At 43.4% G+C, this 26,940-nt stretch overlaps 1 protein-coding gene across 5 annotated transcripts in view; it reads right to left on the reverse strand.

Annotated features, from left to right (window-relative positions):
* CFAP61 (cilia and flagella associated protein 61) overlaps window positions 1-26,940 on the reverse strand; it is a gene marked incomplete at its 5' end in the record, with an annotated part of 111,516 nt that overhangs the window by 78,551 nt on the left and 6,025 nt on the right. For 4 of the 5 annotated variants that reach the window (XM_080615811.1, XM_080615810.1, XM_080615809.1 and 1 more), the window contains 10 exons: window positions 674-800; window positions 4,206-4,345; window positions 6,295-6,334; window positions 9,570-9,748; window positions 10,785-10,876; window positions 15,898-16,042; window positions 18,016-18,148; window positions 24,382-24,508; window positions 25,596-25,663; window positions 26,626-26,702. In XM_080615811.1, coding sequence (XP_080471937.1) covers window positions 674-800; window positions 4,206-4,345; window positions 6,295-6,334; window positions 9,570-9,748; window positions 10,785-10,876; window positions 15,898-16,042; window positions 18,016-18,148; window positions 24,382-24,508; window positions 25,596-25,663; window positions 26,626-26,702 — 1,128 coding nt within the window. Of the gene's footprint in view, window positions 1-673; window positions 801-4,205; window positions 4,346-6,294; window positions 6,335-9,569; window positions 9,749-10,784; window positions 10,877-15,897; window positions 16,043-18,015; window positions 18,149-24,381; window positions 24,509-25,595; window positions 25,664-26,492; window positions 26,518-26,625; window positions 26,703-26,940 lie in introns of those variants that run through there. The other variant, XM_080615813.1, reaches the window with a different exon arrangement.

Raw genomic sequence — 26,940 nt, forward strand, 5'->3', positions numbered from 1 at the left:
GTTGTATAAAATGGATTTCCCTGCAGCTGTATGACTGGTAATGACAGCGCTTGGGTTTTGTCTATGCAGCATTTTCCGTCACACAACAAAACTGCAGATGTTCCCTGCTGTCTGCTGGGCATGCACCCACCCACATTATGGGAGGGAACTGTCTGCTGAGCATACGCCTGTCCACATCATGAGAAGGCACTGTCTGCTGGACATGCACCCATCCACATCATGGGAAGGAACTGTTTGCTGGGCCTGTACCCACCCACATCATGGGAAGGAACTGTCTGCTGGGCATGTGCTTGTCCACATCATGGGAAGGAGCTGTTTGCTCACAATGTGCCCATCCACATCATGGGAAGGAGAAAGAGGCCCCATCATGTGACAGACACAAGTACATGTTCATCACACAACCAGATATGCAAGCAAGAAAAAGCACCAACATAAAGGAGGCTGTGGGTGGCCAAGGCATGCATCCAGCCTGCTTCTGTCCCTGCACTAGTATAGAGCACAGGTTAGATTAACCATCAGGTCAGGCTGAATACAGCCTATGCCAACTGTTGGTACTGACTTGAGTACCTCTACACTATATAGAGAAAGGTCACTAGTTTCATGTAACAAATTATGGATGTTTTTACCAGTGTTTATCCATTCTCCTGTAAGTGTCTTTGCAAGCAATACTCACGGGATCCCTGCGAAGCAGAGTAAATATCCTGAAGTCATTCAGTATCCTTTCATTCAAGCTAAGGGTTTCAGTGAGCATCTGGACACCAGGCAGGTCACTGCTCGTTGCGCTTCTTACATTAAATGACCTATAAAAAAAAGGGAAAAAGAAAAAAAGCTCACTCTGTGACAAATTAAAGCCGATTCCCACACCGTGACAACCTGCCTTCCACAAGGACTGCACGCACCTCTTTTAGAAGCTGGAATTGATTGCTCTATGACAATGGTTCCAAGAGCATATATTAGCTTAGTGTATGAGAACATAAAAGATCACACAACAGCTACTTAAGACAACTCAAGATGCTGCTTTAACTGTTACTGAACACTCAGTCTTTCTGCACCTACAGTCCAGCCCCATGAAGCAATGAGTACTGTAACCACAGATACCACCCAACCTTCATGTGACCACAGGCAGCAGAGAAAGGAGCCAAAGAATCATTCAAAATGGAAGCAGCTGCTGTGGCTGCACAGTGATACACATGGGGAGAAGAACAGAAAAAAAGGTAAGAAAAGAAAGAGAAAAAAGGATAGAGAAAAAAATAACCTAGAGCCAAGTGTCATCCTGGCATATGGTACCAAGGAAAGGTGGTAGCATCTTTCTCCAGCAGGAACAACCAACTAACGGTTGTGTTAGGCCTCGGTTCTTCAAACAGCAACATGTAAGCATAAACTTACATAAAGCAAAAACAAAATGCCCCTGCTAAACATAAGACTGCCACTTAGAGATCACACACCAGTGACACAGTGTGAAAGTGTCAGTGCAATAGGGACAGCAGCAGCATATGAGCTACAGCAGGAATATCCTGGCACTTCCCGAGTTCACACATGCTGCTATAAAACATCTTCCCACCACTAAGCATGAAAAAGAATTACTTCCCAGGAACAGTCTCCAGCAGCTGAGGAACTCTCTCATGTTGCTTGTTAAAGGCACTGACCACTCCTGGTTAGACAAGGCCCATGAAATAAAGATTTTAGCTGTTCAAGGAGCCAAATTACAGCTGCATTTCCAAGAATTCAGTTCTTTCCCCCCAGATAAAATCTTGGGATCCAGGCAGCCTGACTGCCACTCCTGGTCTTGTTTGCCATTTCAACTTTATGTGCTATTTGTCAGCCTAAGTTCCAGTCACACTCAGACTGATTTTGTGGAATGCTGTTTTAATGAACAGCACTAGGACCTTTAAAACCCAAAGCTACCAAATCTCTGATGTGCTATGGGAAATGTCCCAGCTCCATCTCTGTGCTCACTTTCAGCTGGATTATCTGAGTGCTCAAAGCACACATTTGATTGCTAAATTACAAACTAACCCTGAATCTGGAAGTGAGCATCAGCTTCCTTTGCACATTGGTTACACACTTCCAGAGAGTTCACTGCAAGATGGAATAAGCGATGAGGATGATGGTCAGGGACACCCACAGCACAGTTCACGTGTCCCCTCCTGCCAGCCCACTGCGCCCAGCATAGGGGTGTCCCCCTCCATGTCCTGGAGCGGTGCCAGAGTGAACCATGTTTTAAATGACAAAAACCAGAACATGCCAAAACCGAACCCAGTTTTAAATACACCCAAACCCCAGATCCACTGGGAGGATGGAGGACTAGGACGGACCATCCAAGGTCTGTGCCCGTTTCTCTTCCAGCAAAGAATTAAGTGATTCTAGATGCCCAGTTCCTTCCACTGCTCAGACACCAGGATGCTGCTATTATTATTATGCTTGTTAGTGAAAATTGAGGCAAAGTGTCCATTAAGCATTTCAGCCTATGCCTCGTCATCTGTTATTTTTCCTCCTTCACTGGTAAGTAGCAGGCCCATACTTCCATTTGCTGTACTCTTGCTTTCTGTGTACTTAACACTTTTTCTTAGTCCTTTTACAACCTCTACTAATCAGTATCTCATTTTGTGCCTGAGCCTCTTCTGATTTTGCCCTTTTGTGCCTTCATATCCCCATCTCCTTAGCCCTGCTTTTCTTTTAGTCCATTTTCTGTGACCTCCTTTTCTCTCTCATGCCTGTCGAAAGCCCTTGGTGCAAGTACAATATATTGATCTTTCACTTGTTCATATTTTGGTTTCATCTAAGAGAGCATCTGCTGTTGTGCACCAAGCTCTTTGTTCTTCAGAAACTTCCCAAAGGCTTCAGCTGGTTTCTTCCATAGCTTTTGTGATCCTGAACCTCAGTGAAAGGCTATTTTCCTTACTTCCTGCACAGCTGCAGGGTGGGGTGGAAAATGCTACTACTGACTTTGTTGTGTTCTCATGGAAGGGCTGGTATCATTTGGAATATGCACAATTCAATCGGAATTGTAAGGGTTTTACAAAAACGTTGATAACAAGTTAAATTTTGACCAAAATCACAAGAGGACGTGTGACTCCCAAACCTACCCGTGGATTACTGAGCAGCTGGGCTGAGATTAGCAGGAATTACTCCAGTGGCTTTCCCTGCAGCCAGCTGGATTCTGACAGAGCACACAGAAGCCCAGTTTCATCCCAGGGTAAAAAGCTTTGCACAGGTCCAAGAGGAGCTGGCCAGACCCTGCGTGAGCTATTTGTATAGCAGCAAAGGTGCTTAAGGATGCAATTACAGCAGAAGTATTGCTCTGAAACCATGCACTATTTAGCTACATTAAAAAAAAGGAGGGGGGAAATCTCTAACTGTGCCACAGTTTTAGCTGGTGTCTGGGACAGCCTGGGCTTGTTACACAAACAAAGCATTGGAAAACTCCTACTACACAACAGCAGTCACAACAAGAGTGGTTGTGTGTCCCAGTCCACCAGTATTTCAGGCTACGGAAGCATTCAGAAATTCAAAGGTATGAAATAAATGATTAAAAAAAAAGAGATAAATTATATAAAATAGATACTCAACAATGAGGTTATGTTGTGTTCTGCATGTTTCAGAAATGCATTACACTGCATAAATTACACCTATACCAGGCTTTCAAGTATCAGTGTCACACAACCTGACTCAGTTCACAGGGCCAGACACTGCACTGTGTTTCTCTATTAGCCTTGGTTCACAATGAGGCAGCTTGAAGAAGCTTCTTGTCTGTACAAGTGCTCATGAATCCTCTCACTGCACTTTGCTTCTCCTTGAAGGAAGCTATATATAAATGCTGGCAGTCAGAAGAGTGTTTGCATTTACAGTTTTAATGATCACAGTTTTTCTTTGATTAAAAATCATGTCACTAACTACTTATTTCAGTTAACAATATGAGGCTATTTTCACATTGTCTTATATAATGCTGTTTGAGATACACCTGAGCAGGCTTAGAATTCACTCCAGAACAGGTAGCAAGAAGCTGTAGTAACCCTGCTAAAGAAACTTAAGTTACTCAGCTCTGCTCCTGAGTGCTCCAGGCACAGCCCAGGGCTATTCAATACACTGGTATGAGAACTCCAGCTGTAAGATCTGCCATCCTGTGCAGAATACCAGCAGAGAACGCCCAGGTGGTGCTGGGCTGGGGGAGTCCATCAGCTGTTGCCACGAGGCACAGGACTCACGTGAGCAGCCCCGCACGGTGGAACACGTAAAGCTCCTGGCCAAATCTGGATGTGCAGAATGGGACAGCCCGGACAAAACTCTGGATCAGGAGGAACTCTGGTACATGATGTGGCACGAGGATGACACAGAAGTCTTTGTCCTGAAGAAAATTGCAGACAATAAAGGCTCTTAGTGAGCTCAGTAGAAGCTTTACACAAAAGCTTATCTTGAGGGGACAGAAAGAAACCAAACTGAATGTAGTGCTTACAACACAGGTACACTCCAAGCATTGCTTTACCTAGCTGGCTTGATGCCTGAGCAGCACAAAGGAGCTGATGAGCGCAACACTAGGCTGGCTCACAGAAACAGGTCCTTTAGCTCCCACAGTAATGACTTATTTGTTAGTATCCTAATATACCCTAATGGTCCTTTTTATGCACAGCTCCCCCAACTTTCTTCCTCAACAGAATAAGCACAGACTGACTTTGCACTGTGTGCACAGTAGACCTGATGAATACAAGTTTGTGTATGTGCAGTAGTGTCCAGCTTGTCCCAGGTTTGGCACTGCTGGTGTGCACCACAGGGTGCACCTGCATACAAACACTTTGGAACAGCAGTCACTGTAATTGCTGAGAGATCTGTGCTGTAAAGGCTGCAGAGGTGCAAATGAATGCAGGAAACTCCATGGCATCCCAGACTGGTTTGGGCTGAAGGGACCTTAAAGCTCCTCCAGCTCCAACCCCTGCCACGGGCAGGGACCCCTTCCACTAGAGCAGCTTGCTCCAAGCCCCTGTGTCCAACCTGGCCTTGAACACTGCCAGGGATGGGGCAGCCACAGCTTCTCTGGGCACCCTGGGCCAGCGCCTCAGCACCCTCACAGGGAAGAGCTTCTGCCTAAGAGCTCATCTCAATCTCCCCTCTGGCAGGTTCAAGCCATTCCCCTTGTCCTGTCCCTACTCAGATGAAAGTCAGCTTCATGGCATGCTAACCTTATCCATTCAACTGCTCAAGCACTCCTTTCACCAGAGTCTCTCCCATCCGTTTTTATTGAATCCATGTTTTGAGATAATCTCCCTGCACACAGGGATGTTGGAGAACTCTGCCCATTCAGAAAGACACTTCATGCACGAGACACATGCTGAGGGACTCCCGAGCAGCACAGATCTGGAAGACGTTTAATCAGTTGACTTTGGCTGATTATTCTATGACATTTTTTCCAACGGAAAGCTGTTTGAATTTCAATCCTTTTCTTCTCTTTAAGCACACTTGTCCTGGGTTTTTAAGTTTTCTCACTACACCTGGTGATTCCATCATGACATTTAGTGTCAAGGAGTGGCAGGTGCACTGCTGAATGGATAAATCAGAGATCTGGAACGCTCCCGTGCTCACGTTCTCTGGGAGCTTTTTTTGGTAGGAAGCAGCAGTTTTGAACATGCTGATCTCTAGGGCAAAGTCTGTACCTCTGGTCACTGGGACCTGGCTTTAAGGGATGTTACCATGCAGTAAATCGCGGTGTGGCTTCACAACACACTGTAGTGTGCACTAAGAATGCTTCAGAGAGTGGACTCTGTTACCTCAGCTAAAGATGGAGCACACAGGGCATAGTGTTAAATAGTTGTGCCACTGTAAATTCACATCCTTATTTGCCACGCATTAGCCTTGCCCTAAAAATAAGCCTTCAGTGCCACTGTTTAGGCTATGGGTAAATACCATGTATTTCTTTAATACTGCTATTCTGTAGGCTTTAATTTCGTCTCCTCTAATGTATTTCCCCCAGTTTTGTTTTTAATTTAGGTACAGTCTGGATGTATGCATGATTTTAAAGGAGTTTGAAACATTTGTTTTCTAAATCTGCATCTCAGAAAAGCCCCTATGGAACAGAAATGAAGGACTGATGACTGCAAGACAGAAAGTCCAAAGCAGCCATGGAGGGAAGTTGAACTCCTCAGGATAACTCAGCCCAAGGCAACTCAGCCCAGGGTAACTCAGCCATGGCACACTCCTGTCAGTCACAGACTTCCTCAGGCATCATATCCAAATACTCTGGCTGACAATTGCACTGCTGTCCCACCACGCATTCACATGCACACAGACTTGAATTATACTTACTGGGAAAAGCTTGAAAACATACTGCAGGAAATCCAGCGATCTGCAAGCAAAACACTGTTAAATGCAGCACACATCAGCCAGAGCCTGTACATGTTGGCATTGACATTCCTATAAGTGCAAGGCACAGTTATTCACAGTGATCAGTCCACTTGCTCCTCACTGAGCAGCTGCAGATGTTGCACACTGTCTGCAGCTGACTTCCAGGGCTTAAAGCATCACTATCAACAAGTATACACCTGAACGTCTGAACTAATCTCATAGCATTGGGCTCTTCACTGAAAGGCAAAAAGAAAAAGACTCACACTGTTGACTCCAACGTTTTCCAGAGGTCATTCACAGGCTGTCAGAGCAGCGTTAGCAGACAGTCAGCGTTAACTGAGGTTGCAAACAGTTGTTGCTATGGCCTACAATATTCTTACGCACTACTAAGAGTTCTGTCTTTACTCACTTGGTAAACGTCTTCGATGTGCTTGATGAGACTGACAGGAATGTCAATACTTTGAATTGGTTTTGAACACTTCTTTCCACTTCTCACCTACTGTTTAGAGTAATTCCACCCTCTTTTCCGTGGTGACAGTGAAATGTGACATTTGAGTTTAAAGGCATGAGAAATCTAACAAATTCTTTGTGTCTCTCCTACGTGTAAGCTCTAAACCCAAATACAAATGATGCTGAAGCGTTATAAAATATTTTTCACTGTACAAAATGTCTGTTGAAGAAACTCAATATAGATACACTACCTAAAACTATTGATAAACCTCCTCCTTCCTCCAGACCAGTAGTTAAGTTCTCTTTAATTACTTCACCAATAATATTAATGAATGAAAAGAGAAATAATTTCTAATAAAAATATTTATGTTTGAAATAAACCTTTCAACAAAATCTGTAAGCACAGACCTGGATTGGGGCATTATACAGTCACCTATATAGTCCATAATTACAGCTAGAGAATAGCTAAATGGGGGAATGGGAAATGTCATTGCAATGGAGTTTTCTGCTCTCTCATATCCAGCACCTCCTGGGCAGCAGGGAACACAAGAATGGAGGTAGGAGTTTTTTTAGGGGGCTTAAAAAGGTATCAAATGTCTGCAGAAGAACCAGCAGGTTGGTTCCTCCACAGTTCACTTCCAATGCACTGACAAGCCACAGAGGTTTAAGATTTAAGCCACTCTAGATTTCAGAGATGGAAACATTTAGCAACCTGACTGGATAACACAAATTCCCCAGTGGTAAGCTCCCCTCGAGGACTAAGATGCAATCATGCCTGCATTTCTATTTCTGGATCCATGCAGGTCAGCAGTAACTCCTGCAGTACACAGCCAGGATTGCCTCACGTCACCCTTTCAACATCCTCCCTTCCCTGAAGTTTCTTTCGCAAACAGGTGGATCAAGCAAACACAAGCAAAATACGTGAAAACACCTAGATCTACAGATACCCAGGGAGGTTGTGAATGCTCCATCCTTGGCGGTGTTCAAGGCCAGGTTGGATGAGGCCTTGGGTGGCATGGTTTAGTGTGAGGTGTCCCTGCCCATGGCAGGGGGGTTGGAACTGGATGATCTTAAGGTCCTTTCCAACCCTAACTATTCTATGATTCTATGATTCCTCAGCTCTTGAGGAGAGGACCTTGCATGAGTTATCTGAAAAGTCTTCAGGAAGGAACGCTGTGTTCTCCATAGATATCCATCTTGGAATCCCAACTGCTCAGGGGAAAAAAGAATGGAGCTGCAGTGCTGAATGATAAACAGAGTGAAGAGAGCTTGAACAGAAACATCAATGATGCAGACGAAGGACAGAATGTGACAAGGGAGCAAAAAAGTGAGATATCCATATCCTAAGCAGGATGCTATGAGCAGAGAACTCTAGCCTACAGGAGAGTATTTCCCAACGTAGGTATGGACCACTGCTGTGAATTGCTGGTTCAGGTTAAAGGAGTTATTCCACAGCAAGTTCCTCCCCTCAGCAGTATTTTGAAATTATTTTATTCTGGAATAATTATATTACTTGAATTTTATTTTAGACCAGATTGTCCATAAATCCAGCGTTCTGGAATGGACTCTCTGCAGTGCCATGGTTCTGTCGTATATGCATGCATCAGTGTTTCTAAGTACACCACAGACTTCTGGCACTGCATTTCTCTCTCCTCCTAATGAATCCAACCAGCATTACTTGGGAAATATGTACCAAGACGACTACGTGCTTGCTTTGCTTTTGTAACTTAGGATACCTGTAGTTGAAAAAGATTCAGTGTTTAATCCCTTTGGGTAGGACTCCTCCTTAGTCAAGAAACAGCTTAATAAACAGAATTCATTTTCAAGGAGTTCTGATTTGTCTTCTTAATGAATTTTGTTCCTAAATCTCCTTTAAAGCAGATGAGTTGAGAAGTTGGCAGTCACCAGTGACTGCTACCATGAGACAGAGATGTTTCTGCAAACAGTACTGCAGTTGTCAGACTCATCATCTATAACGTCCTTGCTACTGATACCCTGGATCTCCAGAAATCACGTACGTTCAAGAGTGTGGAAGTCCTGGGGTGTGCTCAGCCTCTTTCTGTCTCCTTTCTGTAAGTACCTACATGGTTTATCTTTCTTTCTAGGCTCTATAAACAAGAGCAGGGCTCACTTGTAAGCAGAAAGGGCCAGCGCTCCTGGAGATGTTTTTGCTAATGTGGTTGAGCGCAGGTTCATTCTGCAGGGGTGCAGAGAAATTTGGCAACAAAATGTATAGATCTGTTCTACTCTACCAGGATCTCGGAGACCAAAGTCAGCAGCAACCATTTGAAGACAACAAGCCTTTGCCTCCTCCCTGCAGCAGTGGATTCCAGGAAACTGAATCAATTCTCTCAGTGATGGAAGACTGAGTCTTTAGAAAGGACAACATTTAACTGCAGATTTCAGAACAGCTTTATTGCCCCATGGAACAAGATGAGCAGTATGGCAACACCCAGCTCCTTCTGCAGTTAGGCAGCTTTGGCATCAATGTTTCTTCAGAGGAAGAAGTGGCCTTCTTCCAAAATTTCAACTAGCGTTTTCCCAATAAAAATGAGTTCTGAACTTCCTGTCCCCACAGCTGTCCCACCACAGGGGGGAAAAGCTGCAGCCAGAGCTTGAGAATTTCACTAAGTTGTTAGTGAAAGTAAAAGAAATGGAAAAAAAAGAGGTCAGAAGAAAATCCAGCCTCCCACAGCGTGTGCTGCCACTTCCAGCTTTGTCCTAAAAATGGAGCACTGAGAACCGGTGTTAAACTGGGAAAGCAGGAACTCTTCACCCAAGCTTACCTGGTTTCATACTTCTCATCGATCCAAAACAGGCGGATACAGAAAGCATTGGAAGCTCCTCTGTACACAGGGCGAAAAGCACCTTTTTCTTCAGCCTCAAGGAGTGTTGCTGAGCCTTTGAAATCCTTGACATCACCTGGGAGCAGCTCAGTGTGCAGGACAGTAATGGCTCCACTGCTCTGCAGTAACAACACACAAGTGGTCACGTACAAGAGTTCATTTTGAATTAACAGCTCCTGCATTATTCCTCCCTAACAGCATTCCAAGCACACGCACAGGGATGCACTTTCTCCTTGTCACATTTTGACAAACACAGAAGTTCCAGGATGTATATTTCATGGGATATCTATTTCTCAAACACTAGATAAAAATGGCCTTTAAAAATACACACATTCTTGCTGAAGAGCAACATATTCACAAACTAAGTTACCACGATGGCCCCTCCATAAGGCAAGAAAATATTCATCTTTCAGAAATGTTCCTATATAAAACAGGTGTGTATGGAAAAGAGGTGACAGTTGAAAACATGTTATGCTAAAGAAAATGGGATCAATGCAGAGAATACTGTGGAGACAGAAATGAACAATGAGAAGAAAACCAGAGGAGTTTTGGTACATCCTGATGCAACCATTCAGAATCTATCAGGTTAAATTCTCTGCTGGTTTCTGCTGCTCCACTGCACTTCATAGTAATGGTCTTTCATCAGGTTGAGCTTCACTCAACAGAAGAGGCACAGAGAGAACATGCGCCCTTTAACTTCTGCAGCCCACAGGGGAAAACTGGAGCCATGTTGCTGCTTTTGCTCTGCCAGCGTCCCATCAACAGCAGAGTTTCAGCTCCCAACACTATCAGTCAAACCCTCAGGCCTTGCACTGGCTCCAGCCCTGCCTCTTCCAGGATAGCTCTCTCCCACCTGTGAGGAGCCCACTCAGAGCTGTGCTTCCACATGCCTTCACTCGGCAGCAGACCTGCACAAACAGGCCCCCATCCTCTTTCTCCTCTCACTGCCATCCTCGTGCTGGCTCGTCCTGTGGAAGTGGATGAGAAAACTACCCCTGTCCATCCTGATCCCATACAACAGTGGATCGAAGAGTCAGTCCACGCACAGGACAGTGCAGGAGCAGCAATAACAAGCACTGCCTGTCCTGGCAGCCTCCACCTTTGCCTCAGATTAGCTTTGAAAGTCACTGGCACTGCTGTGTGCAGAGGTATTACCTGCACAGCTGCATCCTCATCAGGAACATGTTCAAAGTTTGGAGATGGAACAGACTCTGTCTCTTGACTTGTTTGGCTGCTTTTATCTTCACCTGAGTAATGAAAATGAATAAATGCATCAGGCTTAAAAACGCAAGCTGAACCCTCAGGATCACAGCATTAAGGAGAGTGTGGCAGGCTGCCTCTATTGGAAGATTTATTTCATTTGTTTTTAACAAGCACAGTTAAAATACACCCTCCCACAGTTACTTGGCTAGAATTTCATTAGACTTTTTGATTTCAAGGCAAAAGAATCAGAGAATTGGACGGAGGAGAATTGAACAAGACAGAGTTTTGAAGCAATTCCTAACTCATGTATTATATGTAGTAAATTTTTACCCTATTTGAAGAGACAAGTCTGAGTGATTAGTGTATTGACTGGTATCTTAAGCCCTGGAGCTGTTCTAACTTGTTTTCTGATGATCACAAAGGTGAGCAAGGGCTCTTGATTCTCAGGTTAGCTCTCCTAAACCAACCCAAATTAAGAATAAATCCTAGTCAGTCCAGAACCCTTGCTACTGGTGCAAGCAGGGACAAGAATCAGATATTTAAAGTCCCTTCTCAGTTGTTAAACCTAACTAGCTCTCTAAACCCTGTTTTATTTCTTTTATAAGGTGATTGCTCAGTTTGTCTTTTCCCTTCTCTCCCTCTAAGAATTTATCTCCTCTGCCACTTTGCTCAGATGTTGAAGTAAATCCTCCAAAGCATTCTGTCAACCACTGCAATCTGGGGTGTGTGCAGGACTACTCACTCATAACAACAGACACTTGTTGAGCCACACCAGGGATGCTTCAGTAGCAGTGAGCACAGACTTTGACATCAGCAGCATGAAAAAGAATAAAAGAGCTCCATGGAAAGGAACAAGCACTTGACAAAGTAACAGAAACCAGGTTTAAAATTGCATCACAGGTCATCCTGCCACCCTCAGTCACATCCTAGTAGCATTCCAGTTTAGTTCATTCCAACCTGAGCAGTACTATTTTTGTGGTCAAACAGGTCTAAGGTCACATGTGAAATACACATGAATCCTACATGTGAAATACATGTGAATCCTACATGTTACTCCAAGTGACCACCCAAATTACTAAAGCCAAGTATCAGCTCCTGTATTTTTAGCCCTGAATGTACCTTTACTAGTTGTGCCATTCCTGTTACTGTCCCCTCCTCAGTTGCACAGACATGCTCACAGCTTGGGTTATTTAACAAGAATGCCTGAACGTGAGTTTTAACTCATGAGCTCTGGAGGTGTGGGTATCGCTGCGGCAGCAAACACATCAGACTGGGACATGGCATGTGAGGGCTCCAGTGATACAAGAAGTCAAAATTTCTGAGCCCCAGGAGGAACAAAAAGCCTTCAGAAGACCCAACACAACAGAATCCTTCACTCCTCTCTGAACTTTACCTTGGGAAACCCATCTAAGCGCATTCACCAACATGAGTATTTCTTCATACAGTAATGAGCTTAAAAAAAATACCTTCAAGGTTTAAAATAATTCAGCCAAAGTATTCTGAAAAATGTGTTATCTGAAAATCTGTTCCTCTGTTAGTAGAGAAGAATTCAGTGTCAATGTGCAGGGTAAGAAGGAACACAGGTCTTGAAACTGTGGTTTCTCAGGGGTATCACAGATGTGAGGCTTCACAGGGAATGATGAGATGTGGTGTGGACTAACTCAGCCCCATTTCCCATCACAAACAGCCCTGCAGGTGTCACAGGTAATTAATACAGGGCTCTGCTTGTGTGTAAATATTGAGATGTTGTTCCTGACTTTACACTGAAACGAAATCCCTCAATGGCTCCAGCATCCACCACTGGCAAATGTAGCTGCAGCACTGCTTGCATGGATGTGCGCACAAGTGGTGGGATGGACACAAATATTGTTGCACTAAACGAAGTAAGGAACGTGAACAAAGGGAAAATGGAACTAATCCTGTGATTGCTGGGTTGTTAGCAGAGGTAACAGGCAGCAGGAGCAAGAAGCCAGTTCACCATGAAGCCTGATGAAAAGCCCTTGAATCATTCCCCCTGCATCATAATGTTTTGTAGCTACTAATTCGTGACACCATATAGAGTAACAACCAAATGACTGTAATTACCCCGAGGCTTAAGTGGCATATCAATACTGGGTTAAAGACAGATTCCTGTATGTGCCTGCATTACTATTCAGTATTACATTCTGAAGGGAAAAATATCATCAACCTGTGATCTCTACTTACCGGGCTCAAGAGCTTGGGAAAAGCTTATTTATGCGTGAACATCAAATGACCCTACCCAGGAATGCAGCCTGCACTTGGAACTCATGACAGGAAGTCTCCAGCACTACTGATCCAAGGAGACCCCTGAACTGTCACCAGGTTTCCAGTACAGCCGCCTGCAGGAGCTGTGCCATCGCTGAAACACCATTCAGTCATTCATGGAGTGCTTGCGTTATGCACTGTAAGCAGATACCAACTACGCGCGACTGACACTACAATACATTCTAAGGACTTTGCTTCACCCTTACACTGGGAAGGCTCCACAATGCACTCCTGGGATGCAACTCTCATGTGGACTTTGCAGTTACCAAAAAACCTCAAAATAATAACCCCCCCAAGAGCCCCCAAACCTACAAACAAAAACCTCAACAAAAAAAACCCCAACCCCAAAACCCCAACAAACCACCCCCCAGACAAGACAATGCTCTTTCCAAATTACATATTTTAATAAAACAGAAGGCAGAAGGAAGGGAACTGTGCTTATGACTTGGTTGGGGCTTTTTTTGCTGTAAACTTCTTTATTGAAAGAGTGGGATTTTTTATTTCCAAAAAGGAAAATAGGAAAAAAAAAAAAAAGCAGCAACATGAATGAATACTGAAATAAATGGCATTACCTCTCATGAATAATGAAACCCAAACCATCCCAAAGGAAAGGGCTTTTCATTCAAACTGCTCAAAAATAGGGATTTTTTGTTTATAGCCATTAGTCAAATGTGTGCTAAGCAGTATAAGGAAAAGCTGTTTATCAAACATCTACCATACGAGACACATACTTTCAATAAGCCATAACAAACTTCTGGAGCTGTTCAAGCTAATGCCTTATTGAAGGGGTATCAGAAACCTGAGCAGTAATAGTCTACATTTGATTTTTTTTTCCCTCTTTCTTTTTCCTTTCTCTGAAATTCAACTACCACAGCTCTCAGTTTCACCTCTCTCCTTTGGGCCGTACTGGGCAGGCATAAACAACAACTTCCAGTGTTTCAGGACAACAAACGCTTCCTGAGGTGTTGTAATGGTTCGTTTATTCTAAAACATGCAAAGCTACAACAATCTTTTTAATTATTATTCAGTAATAAGAGAATTAATATTCCTGAGCTGCACAGCCATGAGCTAACCCTGATTTTACTATTACATTTCCAGTGGCTCTTTCTCTCTAGGAATAGTGTCAGAGCCAAGCTCTTGGCTTATGCCACTCAAGTTCCTTCTCAGGTGTCTGAGACCATTGGTGGTTTGTACTCAAGCTACCTGAAAAAGCCTACAAGTAATTCTCTTTCTCCAGAGCTGCCCCTGTCATTCTGAACAGAGGGATAATCCTACTTCTAAGAATCTTGCCTGGAGGAGACACACAGGATTGCAAACAAGTATCAACTGCCAAAACTAACCTAGTATTTCAGTGGAGAGGGAGAAGAGTGATGAACACCTGAGCTGTGAGCCAAGCTGCTTTAGAGACACCAGAACCTGAACAGAACGGTTGTTCATGCTAAGTTTTCACATTTTGAACAAGTCTCTTAGATTTCCTAAATGTAAAACCCTGTATAAGAGCCATGGTGTTAAAAACTTTAACCACTCACTCATTAAAAAGCTCAGCAGCACAGAATTGGCCACAAAATATGGGCCTACAGCTTGCAGCCCCAGGACAAGGAAAGCACTCGGAAGTGCCTGAGGGTTTTCCCTGAAACAGTAACACAGAGTGGCTGTGGCTGAGGGGACCACTGCTGAAGCCCTCTGCTCCAGCAGGGTCACCTAGGTCTGCCTGTGCAGGACTGTGTTCCTACTTTTCAGACCAGACTATGGTGACTGATGCTTCTTCCTCCCTCAGGCGCATTTATGTCTCCACGCATCTGTCACCTATTTTGCAATGACACTGCTGCAGCTCCAGCAGCACAGGACCATACGGGAGGAGACAGTGGCTCCCTTCACCTCGGTGTGCAAGCTGCTTCTTTCTGGGGGAGGGAAGTCCACAGGAGCAGCTGTAGGACTTTATTCTTTCCCTTTCCTCTTCCATGGCTGTCAGCTCTCAGGTGCCAGCTGGTGATTGCTCTGGTGCTCCCTGTTTTGCCTGCTGCTTTGTGTTCAGACAGGCAGATACCTACAGCCTAACATGGGGTTTTAATTCTATTACTGATAATTAATAGACAGCAAAATGTTGCCCTTTGCACAAGAAGCCCTTTGACACTGAAAATAAAGATGACAACTGTAAATCATGTACATGACACTTCCGTTCTGCAAAGAGGTAACATATTCATGTTACTGTTTCTATGCTTTGCAGTAAGGTGGCTTGTAGATGTGCTGTTGTACCATGCCCAATATAAAAATAGAATAAAGAGACAGTCCCTGATCTCCAAAATCTTGTCATCTAGAAGACTGAAAACAGTAAGTAAAGAGAGCAAAGGTGCGCCACAAGTTAATAGGATGACACAAGACAATGGGACAACATAATAGCTACAGTTAACCAGCTGCTAAGCTACAGACATTAGAATCACATTTCAAAACTGAGTTTTCAGTTAATAGCACAACCATAGCTAACTGATAGAAAACATACCTGATGCTTCAGCTTTCCAAAACCTGACACCCAGGTTTAGCCCATAGCTGGTACCGATCAGCTCCTCACAACCAACCACCACTTCCAAGTCAGACACCAGGGCTAGCAAAATTTCCCTCCTGAATTACAACCCATCAGGTAACCATCTCCAAAACAGACATGTTAACTTGTGTTTTCTTGCCAGTAAACCTTCATCCTCCTCCAACCTTTGGCAAAACCTACTCGTAAGCTAGAAACAGATGCACCTCCAATGTATCTAGCAGTTTAGGACATAGATACCTTCTTGAAGGCTTGGCACTTTGAGAATATCTTCAGGATGTGGTTTACAGAGTCCATGGAAAGGCCCCAGGTCAAAACACTCTTGCAACAAGGAGACATTTACTTGCGAACACAAGCTCATGAATCCTACTGCAGTGTCACCAGCCTGGAACACAAACGCAATGGCATATGTGTGAAAGCTGAGCATGTGATTTGAGGTCTGGACAAAAATGTGAACAAAAAACTTTCTGAAACATAAAAGTTACTGGTTGTGCACAAAGGAACTATTTCAGCAAAAGTTAAACATTCATGGTTTTTCCCTGTAATGTCTGTATTAGGATCTCTATATTAGATACTACAATTGTTTTGCTAGCTATGACTTGCAAGAGCGTTAGGATTATATGTATGGACTAAGTAATGACCTATTGTTTCAATAAAGCATTTGTTACAGTATATAAAAAACATATACTTTCAGCTACATACCTCCAAAAAGGTATAATTTATATTTAACTTGAAGTGCAGGTGAAGGAAAATCAGGCTTTAGCTACCTATAACAGCCAGTTACTGCACTCTGCTTTGTAAAGAAAATTGTGCTCAAACTGAAAAGTGTATTTTATTTTCCTATGAGAATGATTAATACAAGAAAGTGATTCTCTAGTATATAAGCAGTATCTAATGCAGTACATGGTGTAGATTATTTGCAGCAGTTATAAGCACTAAATATTTTCAAGTTCTGAAAAAAAAAAAAATCTAAGAACTAGTCCTTAAAGAAATGCAACAGACTTGCAGGTACCATAGTGACAAGCCCCTGCCATGGGAAAGGCCATGTCACTCTGCATGTTTGGTACTGAATGGATCTGGGGTCTTCAGCAGGAAATACACTCTGAAAATGAGAACTGGTGAGCTGCAGGGCTTTGGCTTTAGGCAGAGATGAGTCCAGAAGTAAGAAGCTCTTCAGTTGTTAATGCTGTGTGTAACTTTCTGGTGAAACACACATAATCAGGTTTTTTCCTCTTACTACACATACTGCAGGCCCCCTTTATATGCAGAATGAAACTGCAGTGGCTGGGTTTGGAGAGCTGTTTTATCAGGCCGTCAGCACTCCCATCAAAATAAAAAATACAAACTTTCATTTTCCCCCTCAAACAAGTGACTATTCGTTTGCTTGTTTGCGTAACTGAACAAAAGCTGGGGCACTGCAGTTGTCTGGCTGCTGTGTAATTTTAGGCCCAAGGCTCAGCGGAGGCTGATTAACCAATCCATCTACCATATGTGCAAAAAGAGGCTGCCAGCTTCATTCTCTGCAGGGAAAATTGGCAACTGTCTTGGTTCGCATGGAGGTGTCTTCCCAATCTGCAGCAGCAGTGACAAGTGTAAGCCATGAGGGCCTGGAACACCTTTTCCTCATATCATATTTAGCTATAAATGTACAATTGAAATGTATTATTTATAAAGATAGCGATTTGTAATGTGCTATTACACTAATGCTTTATTGTTTCCCATTTGGCTTCCAATGGCAGTGATTACATGTTACGGTTTATAAAATCATTTGCTATAGAAAGCAGACTTGTGGAATTAAGCAGGTTATGTTGCCCATCAGCTCACAACACCATGCCCAATTACTAACACAGGAAAATCTTAACAGGAATTTTCAGCAGGATAACTATTATCACTTCTTTCTCATTTAAATTAATTCCTGGGTTTCTATCTTCAGTTCAGCAAAAATGTGACTGCCTGAGCCTGGAGATGGGAAAAATCTGTAGCTTTTTTAACTGTGAAGGTATCACTGGCTACTAGTTTTCACTTGCAATATTCATTTTCACTGGGAATGAAAACTGGTCATCTATAATGCAAATGTCTTAAATGGCAACATGGCTTTTTCAAGATGGTCTATTCCAATTACTGGAAAAGAATCCACACGATTACTGGAATTGCTGCTTCATTTGCTTTAACAGGAGATACTGCTCCTAAAGACAGACACAAAACACGTGGCGGAGGGCACGGTGTACGTGCAGATCACAAAATCTACCTTCCAAATGTGAGCTTGCTCTTTTTGTTCATTGAGCTGCAGTGTGAGCTGTCACATGCAACATCACTGGTGTTAGGATTAGACAAAACCAGAGCTCATGGCAGACTGACCTCACCAACAGCAGCCTGATTGTCTTCATCCTGACTTTCTATGAGATCAGCAAGGAAATATTCACTATAGGTTTCTTTCAGGGTCTCACTGTGATGTGTCCAGAGTGCCCTGATGTCATCATGATCTTCCAGCCTACAAAAAAAGAGATCAGGTAACATCCTAAAGCTCCACCATTAATCGGTCCTGATCCTGTTGATCAACTCCATTAGCATTTGCACAGATATTACAAATACCTGATCCAAAGCCTCCACCCACAAATAACTTCACCCAGCACATGTCGCCAGTGCACACAAAACTGGGAGCCCCAGCACCAGAGGAAAGACAGAACCACTGCCGGAAGCCAGCACAGCCCACCTGAGATCTGGATTGCTCAACAGGGATGCTTATCTTTCCCTAACAAAATACAAGGGCAGCCCCGTTCAAAATCCCTTTGCCATCTCAGGCCAGGTGGAGCCAGGCTTTAGGCTTCATTTAAAAAGATTATGTTTAGTGAGCCCAACTGTCAGTCGTTAGAGTTGGCAGAGATCTCACACAGCAACATCAGCGCAGTTTAGAAAATCAGTTCTTCAAAAAATAAAGCAGAAGACAGCAACAGTGCCTTCCTGGGTGGGAGCAGCAGTGCTGAGCACTGGGCAGATCACTGTTATTACACCCAGCAGCGCAGGAGACACCCTGCAGGAGCCAGCCGTTATGCATTTGTAAGGTCAAGTTAATGCTCCACCTCTGACGAAGATGCAAAGGCGAAAGTGCAATTGCGCTGTCCCTCTGCTTCCTGGAAGGCTTCCTGCACCAGTGGGAACCTGCCACTCCACCACGTGGTCTGTTCTCTGGGCTGCTCCCACCATTCCCAGTGAGCCCAGGATTTGGTGTTAGGCTCATACAGGCCCCATTCCACACGGATTTTTATCTAAATAGGTAACAGGGGCTTCTTCCCATTAACCCACTTTAAAAAGTCTTAGTTTTTAACCAGGATCAACATCAACCCTAACAAGAAGTTTCAGTGCTTTTTACCAGTGCATGAAGGAATTCTTTAGCCTCATGTGCCATGACCATGGCATAATGGGCAACAGAAAACACCTTCCAACACAGAGCTGCTTTCAGTCAGATGAAAAACACTCTTTTATTTATCTGTCTGAAAAATACAAGAATTAAGTGGTCCAACCAACAATTCTGCACTTAAAAAAGTGGTGAGAAAAGCAGGGCTGGGCTGGGCTGCTCCAAGAAATGATTTTGCTACCAGACTGCGGAGTTAAGACAATTGTTTCCTCAGGGCCGTAAGCAGACTGCTAGTGAGCACACTCTTGGCTATCTCCGTTAACCACACATGCACACCCCCCCGGAGAAAGACGAGCCCCACAGGGCAGAGGAATTAAACGAAGAGTGAACAACGCGCTTCATCAAACAGAACGCGTTTGTGCTTACTGAGGGACACCGAGCCCAGCACCGCGGGGTCCTGTGGCACAGCAGGCTGCACCCTTCAGGTACAGAGCGCCCAGGAGAGTACCTGTGCCGGCCAACCGCCCTGCAGAGCGAGCTTGAGCCCGCAGCGCCCCGCACACGGCCGCGCTCCCTCCTGCGGAACACATCCTGGTGGTAACATTTGTAACACTCTTTTTGAAGCTTTTCCAGACCCACTTTTCCTCCTGCACCGCCGCCACCGGCACTTGACAACGCGGAAGGCAAGGCTGCTGCTCCTGCGGCCGGCTCTGCGCTCCGCCGCTGGCGGGTCTCTGCTGACCCCTGGCGGCCGGGCCGGGGCGCGCTGAGGGGCCGCCACCGCCCAGCCCTGCCGGCGCTTCCGGAGCCCACGTTCCGTTCCCGCAGCAGGACAATGAGAGCCAGCGGCATTCCCACCCCGCAGAGCCCCACGGCCCGGCGGTTCTGCAGTGCTCAGCACCCCGGCAGCTGTGATCGAACCCCCACAGCATGGCCACAGCTTTGTGTACCCGCCACTCCACCCTGCGTTACCCTGCACTGATCCCCCTGAAATGCCAACAGGAAGATACTTCTTACGTAGCTTTCCTTTCTTTAAAAGTGTTACCTGCGGTGCAAACATGTTTCTGAAGGTAACTAGCAGGAATTGTTATTAACCCTTCCCTCGGTTTTCCTAACACTTTTGTTTTGCTCAGGCACCTACTACTCGAGTTTGTATCTGCTCCTACCTACTCATGTCTATAACTTGACATCTTATTTCTGCGTATGCAGCAATTCAGAAAACCAAACAAAACAGATTTCTCATTCCCACTCTTTACATGTTTCCAGATTTGGAAGAAGCCTTAAAGTTAACACAACTGGGCTCAAAAGATTATTTCTGGTTTTGTCAAACAGGGTCTGAGTTTCCAAGTACCGATGCTAGAGAAGCCTGAAGGGTGATTTAGGAGGTATCTTGATGTGTTTTTGCCCTGCAGAGCCGAGGGAGGAGGCCCTGAACAGCCCTGCGGCCATGGGGCAGGAAGGGCTGCAAGGGGGACACAGTACCTGGCCTCACATACAGCCTTTAAGCAGGGTGAACAAACCCTTTAGGATGTCCCAAATCACACGGAACTACTGCACCTGCCAGCAGCTTTGCATAAATTAATCCTTTTTCTGAAGGGCAGTTGCCACATTCTTTCATGGGGTTTTGAAGTTAAGAAAGCCAGTAGAGATGGATATCATCACTGCCCACTCAAAGCTGGAGACAGCTACCAGGCTGACAAGTTTCCAAGCCCCACACTTTTTCATTCTTTTTTCACTGTTTAAGTGAGAATTTTTGTTGTAAGTATTTTATTGCTATATTATATATGTACTATTTTATGTTTCTGCTCCAAGCCCCTAGGTTGGACACAGGGGCTTGGAGCAAGCTGCTCTAGTGGAAGGTGTCCCTGCCCATGGCAGGGGGTTGGAACTGGATGAGCTTTAAGGTCTCTTCCAATCCAGACCAGGCTGGGATTCTGTGACTTCCAACCCAGACCAGGCTGGGATTCTGTGACTTCCAAAAGGAAAAAAAAGGGAAAAAAAGTACAAAAATTACAACACACCATCAATTACTTGCCTTTAGCATTAACTCAAAATTTTTAACCGAAATGAAGTTCCAAGAACAACGAACCCTGTAAAAATATATAGTAATTCATATTCTTTATCTCTCAAATCAAAGTAGCAGTCTTCCTCATCTTTACAGGCAGTATCTCAAGGGAAGAGCTGCTGCAAGGTTTTCTATCATCTGAACTTCACTACTTCAACACAATTAATTAGTATAGCAAATCTGATAATTTGTTAGAAACCTCAAACCAATCAAACTAATTTAGGGGTAAAGGAATGAGACACCCTAAGTGTTTCACTGGGGTAGATATGGTGGTATACACACAGCACCTCCAAAGTGAACGCCCTGATTGCTCCAAGTCCCTTCCAGCATTCTGCTCTGTAAAACACAGCATCAAAATGCAGATGGCAATTCTGCCAGCTCATGGTACGTAGAAAGACTGACCTCGTGATAGTCAGTGGGGCTCCACATAAGCCCATTCATCTCCCTGTACACCAGAACTGTAGGAATACAACTACTTTTATACTTTTCTGGTTTTGATATCCTCCAACAGTACCACAGTCTTTAAAAAAAAAACAACAAAACACAATAGCTTTTTAATATAAAAACACTACAAAATTCCTGTACTGTAAGAAAAAGCACAATAAAGGCATTCCACATTTGTGAGCTCTCCTGTATATGGTACAAACTCGGGAATGATGGGATCTAGATGATAAATCAGCAAGAAACTTAGATATAAAAGCTTGGTAGATTGTGTCCTGGCACAGTACAGATTTATTTCACATTATAAAGGTCAGATGGAGAATAGCTTCAAATTAATGGTTAAGCAAAGCATCAGTTTACAGCATCTTCCCTTCTCTCCCCGTCATATAAGCAAGGGAAAAGGGAGCAGATATTACCCTAATCTCCTGTCATTGACCCAGAACGTGTTGCTAGGCAGGTGGCTGGGACAACTTCCATAGATAAGTCTCTGCAGGGCTCCACTGAACGTTACTATGGATGCCAGTGAAGTACAAAGGTGAATACAGAGGAAAAGGAAAGGCAAAGCGTCCACTGCAAACAGAATTTAGCTTACTCAGAGCATCTGATGATAGACAACACTGAAATATAAATTTTATATCAGCAGATACTGTGTAATTTAAGAGAGAAAAAAAAAACCCCAACAGTTTCCTGGTTATTTTTCTAACAATAATAAACAAACTAAAGTAAATCGTTTTCATTATTTGTAACAAACTACAGAAATCCCAGGTAAGATGGTATCTCTTATGTGGACTATTCGTATGTCCCACATTACATTTCCAGTTGTGTTAAAAATATTTCTATTGATAATATATAATAGCCATCCAAAAAAAAAAGATTATGGTTCAAACTAAATAGACAAACATAATAGTTGGAAACAAGACATACGGAAAAACTTTAAATCCTTAGGATTTAATTCACCTACTGATAACTTCTCAGGATTATGGTTCATTCATTCACTTACTGATAGATGGTAGACAACTCAAAGGAAAGACTCATAAGCAGCCTAAAAATTGTAGATCAAGTTAGTATGCAAATAATTCTGTAGCATATTGAAATATGCAGACCTATAGCAGGATGGTGTGGTCAAGGTCAGGCCTCTGTCCTTTTTATTAGAATATTCTAAAATCAAGTAACAGGAGATTGCAAACATTGACTGAATCTATAGGATAAAGAGCATGATCTGCAGATTTGTTTTTAGGCCTATTTGGCAAAATTAATGTGTGTAAACCATCTCTGAGACAGGCTTCTGTCAGAATCCATCCTGAGATGCCCACAGGAATTAACCCATAAGCAAACAGGCATGCATTTACCAGGCAGAGATAGGCCTAATGTGGTGTTATCACTAGTGCTACTGCTGGTCAATACAGACCCGCATGCACATTGGTATCGTATGGTACACTGTCCCAGAGATTTGCTTGTCCCTACTCAGTTTCCACTACATGGAGCGGAAGTTTAGATTGGATATAAGGAAGAAGTTCTTTACTGTCAGGGTGGTGAGGCACTGGAACAGGTTGCCCAAGGAAGTTGTGAATGCTTGATCCCTGGTGGTGTTCAAGGCCAGGTTGTACAGAGCCTTGGGTGACATGGTTTAGTGTGAGGTATTCCTGCCCACAGCAGGGGGTTTGGAACTAGATGATCTTAAGGTCCTTTCCAACCCTAACTATTCTATGATTCTATAACCACATAGCAACGCTTACATCAGAACAAACCAGAGCAAGTCCAAAATGGATCAGAATCAAATAAAATCATTACTTCATAAACCATTACCCTACGCACTGTTCCCACTGCGAAGAGGAAAACGAGTGAATCAAAATGCATGGGTACAAGCTATATTTCAGCCACACTATAGGGAAGCATCTACACATCAGTGACAGCATGTGCGGTCCAGCAATGCACACAAACACAAGGCCCCATTGGGTCAGAAGCTGCATTTCGCACTGGCGGCACACAAAGTTGGCACGGGCACAGGAAGCTGCCATTTGGTGCAGGCAGCAGAACTCAAATGGCAGAAATACGGCAAGAGTGGTACTAGTGAACATGCAGGCAGGCACCACCAGCAAGGCTGCTAGAGAAACCTGCAGCTCTGCCTGGTGCATGCTGCAAGCAGCTGAGCAGAAACGAGAGAAAATTCATTCAGAGTCTAACTTTGAAAATAACATTTCTGACTTGAATCCCAAAACAAGAGCAAGGCTATGTTAAAGGGACATGGCGTGAGCATATCAGAGTCCTTGCTCTAAACTGCATCCATTAAAACAAGGAACACAATGGAAGGAAAAAAGTGCTACCCCCTGAATTTCTTAATCTCTGTCAGCAGCAGTGAGAAAGGGGTGCATCAGTGCTTGCGCATAAGGAACTGCACAACAGACAAAAGGGATTACTCTCTGTGTCTGAAAGACTACTGGAACTAGGGATTCTTGGCTCCTATTGAATCCTTTTAGATAATAGACCTTCCTATTCAGACTTTGATCCACCGGTCAGAATATAACATGAGGCAATTAAAAAGAAGTTGAAAGATGCTCCAAAAGACCAGGAAAGTACATGTACTCACTAAACAGCATTGAAGCAATCCAGCAGCAGATTCACAGACTAAACATCACTGACAAAAAGTGTATTCTTTCTAGAGAGCAAACTAATTTTACACAAAATACAATTGATCTTGTGATGAAGTAGAATAAAACCAGCATAACCATAGAACTACTTAATTAGGTCATCAAGGAAAATCACAGCAGTTTAGCTAAGATACTGGTGCTGTAAACAACAAAAAGGATTCTTCCCATTACCCCACGCAGTCTGCTCACAGAAGCAGAAGAGGAAATTGCGTTACCTTGCTTTGCGGACATACAGCTGCGGGTAATGCCGATGTCTGGGGCACACAAGCAAGGTGAAGTCATTATCCACTGCTGAATCTGGAGCAGTCATCATCTCTTCAAAGACATTTTCCATGTCTGGCCCTATGAATGACAAAACTCTGTTAGGAGCCACAGAGAAACTCCATTATGGAAGCTTCTAAATGATCAGCAAATCTGTCTGAGGAAAACAGAGATTTGAACTTAAACCCCAGATGGCATAATGCTCTTAAGTCTTTTAAGTGATGAAGCTGAAGTGACAGTAGTATAAACATGTGAAAGAATTGTTACTGGATTAATTTGCTAATTAATACAGCATCCCAAACCAGAAGAAGCTTCAAAGCAATCCAAAATTGGTAGGATCAAATCCCTATAGAAATACAAGCCTTATAACCAATCTTATATGGCACTAGAGAATGTCTTTGTCAGGACTCATTATGCTGAAGGAAATCTGGCATTTGTTACTAGGGTGGGTTTGACAAAATCCTTTTTTCAGGTGCTGCTCCCTGTAGTTGACACATCACTGGGGAGGTTGTTTAGCATGACTTGGAACTAAGATGCCTACAAACTGGCATATGGGAGAAGGTACCAGTTCACTTCAAGGAAAGCTCCAAGCACAAAACTCAGTCGTCAAGTAAACGTCTGGTTTATTAGTCTGAATTCAGGCCTGAAATGCCACATCAGGTACTGCTCTCTGATTGAGATGTGCATTCTCCCTCTTTGGACCTCTGCTCTAACCTCATTTCCTTCCATGAGCACCCCTCCTGAGCCTCACCGATGCGTCCTCTTCCCATCTTGTACTCACTTGTCTAAATAGGAGAAAGACTATAGTTTCAGTCTCTCAACTCTCTTCAGCCAGATACCTTCACAAGACTTGGAGGAATTTATTTCTGAGATCTTCACTCCTGTTTGGAGTCCTGTCAGTTTCTGGCAAATTTAAAGACTGCAGGGAATTGGTAGGGTTCTGAATGGATGGACTGCTGGCGTGAATGTGCAGCCACAGAAACCTCTTCCACAAGGTGTGCACTAGAGGATACTTTAAGATTGTGTTCTCTGTATGTTTAAGGAATTGCAACTGTTCTCAGTATTTTAAAAAGCCACACAAAAGCCCACCCCCACAGTGCACATTAATGATCATGAGGTTCCAGATTGTTGTCATTATTTTAAGAATAAAATTGCGTTCAATTCTCACCTAAATTCGTCTCAGCTGGTATGAAGAGAAGTATAAACTGCAGTTCTGGTACTGTGATAAAAGCTCTCCTGGACAAATAACAGAACTGTATTAAATCTTTCATCATTACACCCATCAAACAGATACAGCAGCTAGTCTTTTAATATGCAATTTTATCTCCAGTGTCTCTGATCTTCCTTCATGAGTCCACATGGCTCAAAAATTAAAACATTTATGGCAAATAAGTTTATATAAAATTAATCTGGGCATTTTTTACTGTTTTTCTACCTTATTTCTCTCTTAATTTCCCAATCTTTAGATTTCAAACATCTTTCTTTTTATCTCTGTTCCCCAGCAGTGAAATATTAAAGATGCCAGATCTCTGCTGGCAGATCTCAGAGTTGGCATCTGGATGAGCTGCCTTGACATGATAAAGTAGCTGTAAACTCAACAGCACCAAGAGCAGCTTACTGTTTATGTAAGGAAATTCTGTGCTGTACCAGATAACCTGAGCAGTGGTTATATTGGAGCACTGAGCTAACACAGCAATGCGTTGTGCTGTTTGCACAGTACAGTTGCAGCCTTACCAGATAATCTGGAGCTAACGAACTACCAATAGATTACCTGGGAACAAGCATGTTCCAGAAACATCTACAGCTTTCCAATTTACATTTACATTTTTTACATTTTTCCATTTACAGTTTTCCAAGCTCAGTCCTACAATTTGATACTTACAAGTAGAAATTTAGGACAAAGAGAAATCAATCTGCCTTGCAACTGCAGTAGTATTTCTATGGAAAATTACAGCAAAGACACAGCTAAACCTTAGCACCAGTGGGAAGTGCACTGGGAACTAGAACAGCTTGGTTTCCAAGCCGGCAGTGCACATTTGATTAGTACAGGGTTATGTTTTATTACCTTCCGAGGCTGTCCATAGAGAGATTTAATTTTGATTCCGTGATCACATTTAGGCATTTTAAACTCATTGCTGCTCCAGGTGATGGTAGAAGAGTGCACATGCTTCACTACAGAAAGTTACAGATGAACTCACCTAACAATTTCTTGGGGACATTCAGCTGCATATTCTTCTTTTGCCACACACAGATGCATGAACAATGTGTTAAGAGGCTACAAAATGAGGAATGAAAATCTGAGCACCATGCAGCTAATATTTATATGTCATCCCAAGCACTAATATGTACATTTATTTCCAGTGTATATGATCTGCACTCAAAATGAGTAATTTCACATGTAAAGATAATGTCAAAGCATGTGTGGATGAAGCTATGTGATTAAAGGACATTTTTTATACCATGATTTGTGCTGCTGTCATATTTTTGATTTACACTCAGGCTTACACTTTTTT

This window comes from Psittacula echo, assembly GCF_963264785.1.
Source record: "Psittacula echo genome assembly, chromosome: 4".
Classification (NCBI taxonomy): Eukaryota; Metazoa; Chordata; class Aves; order Psittaciformes; family Psittacidae; genus Psittacula; species Psittacula echo.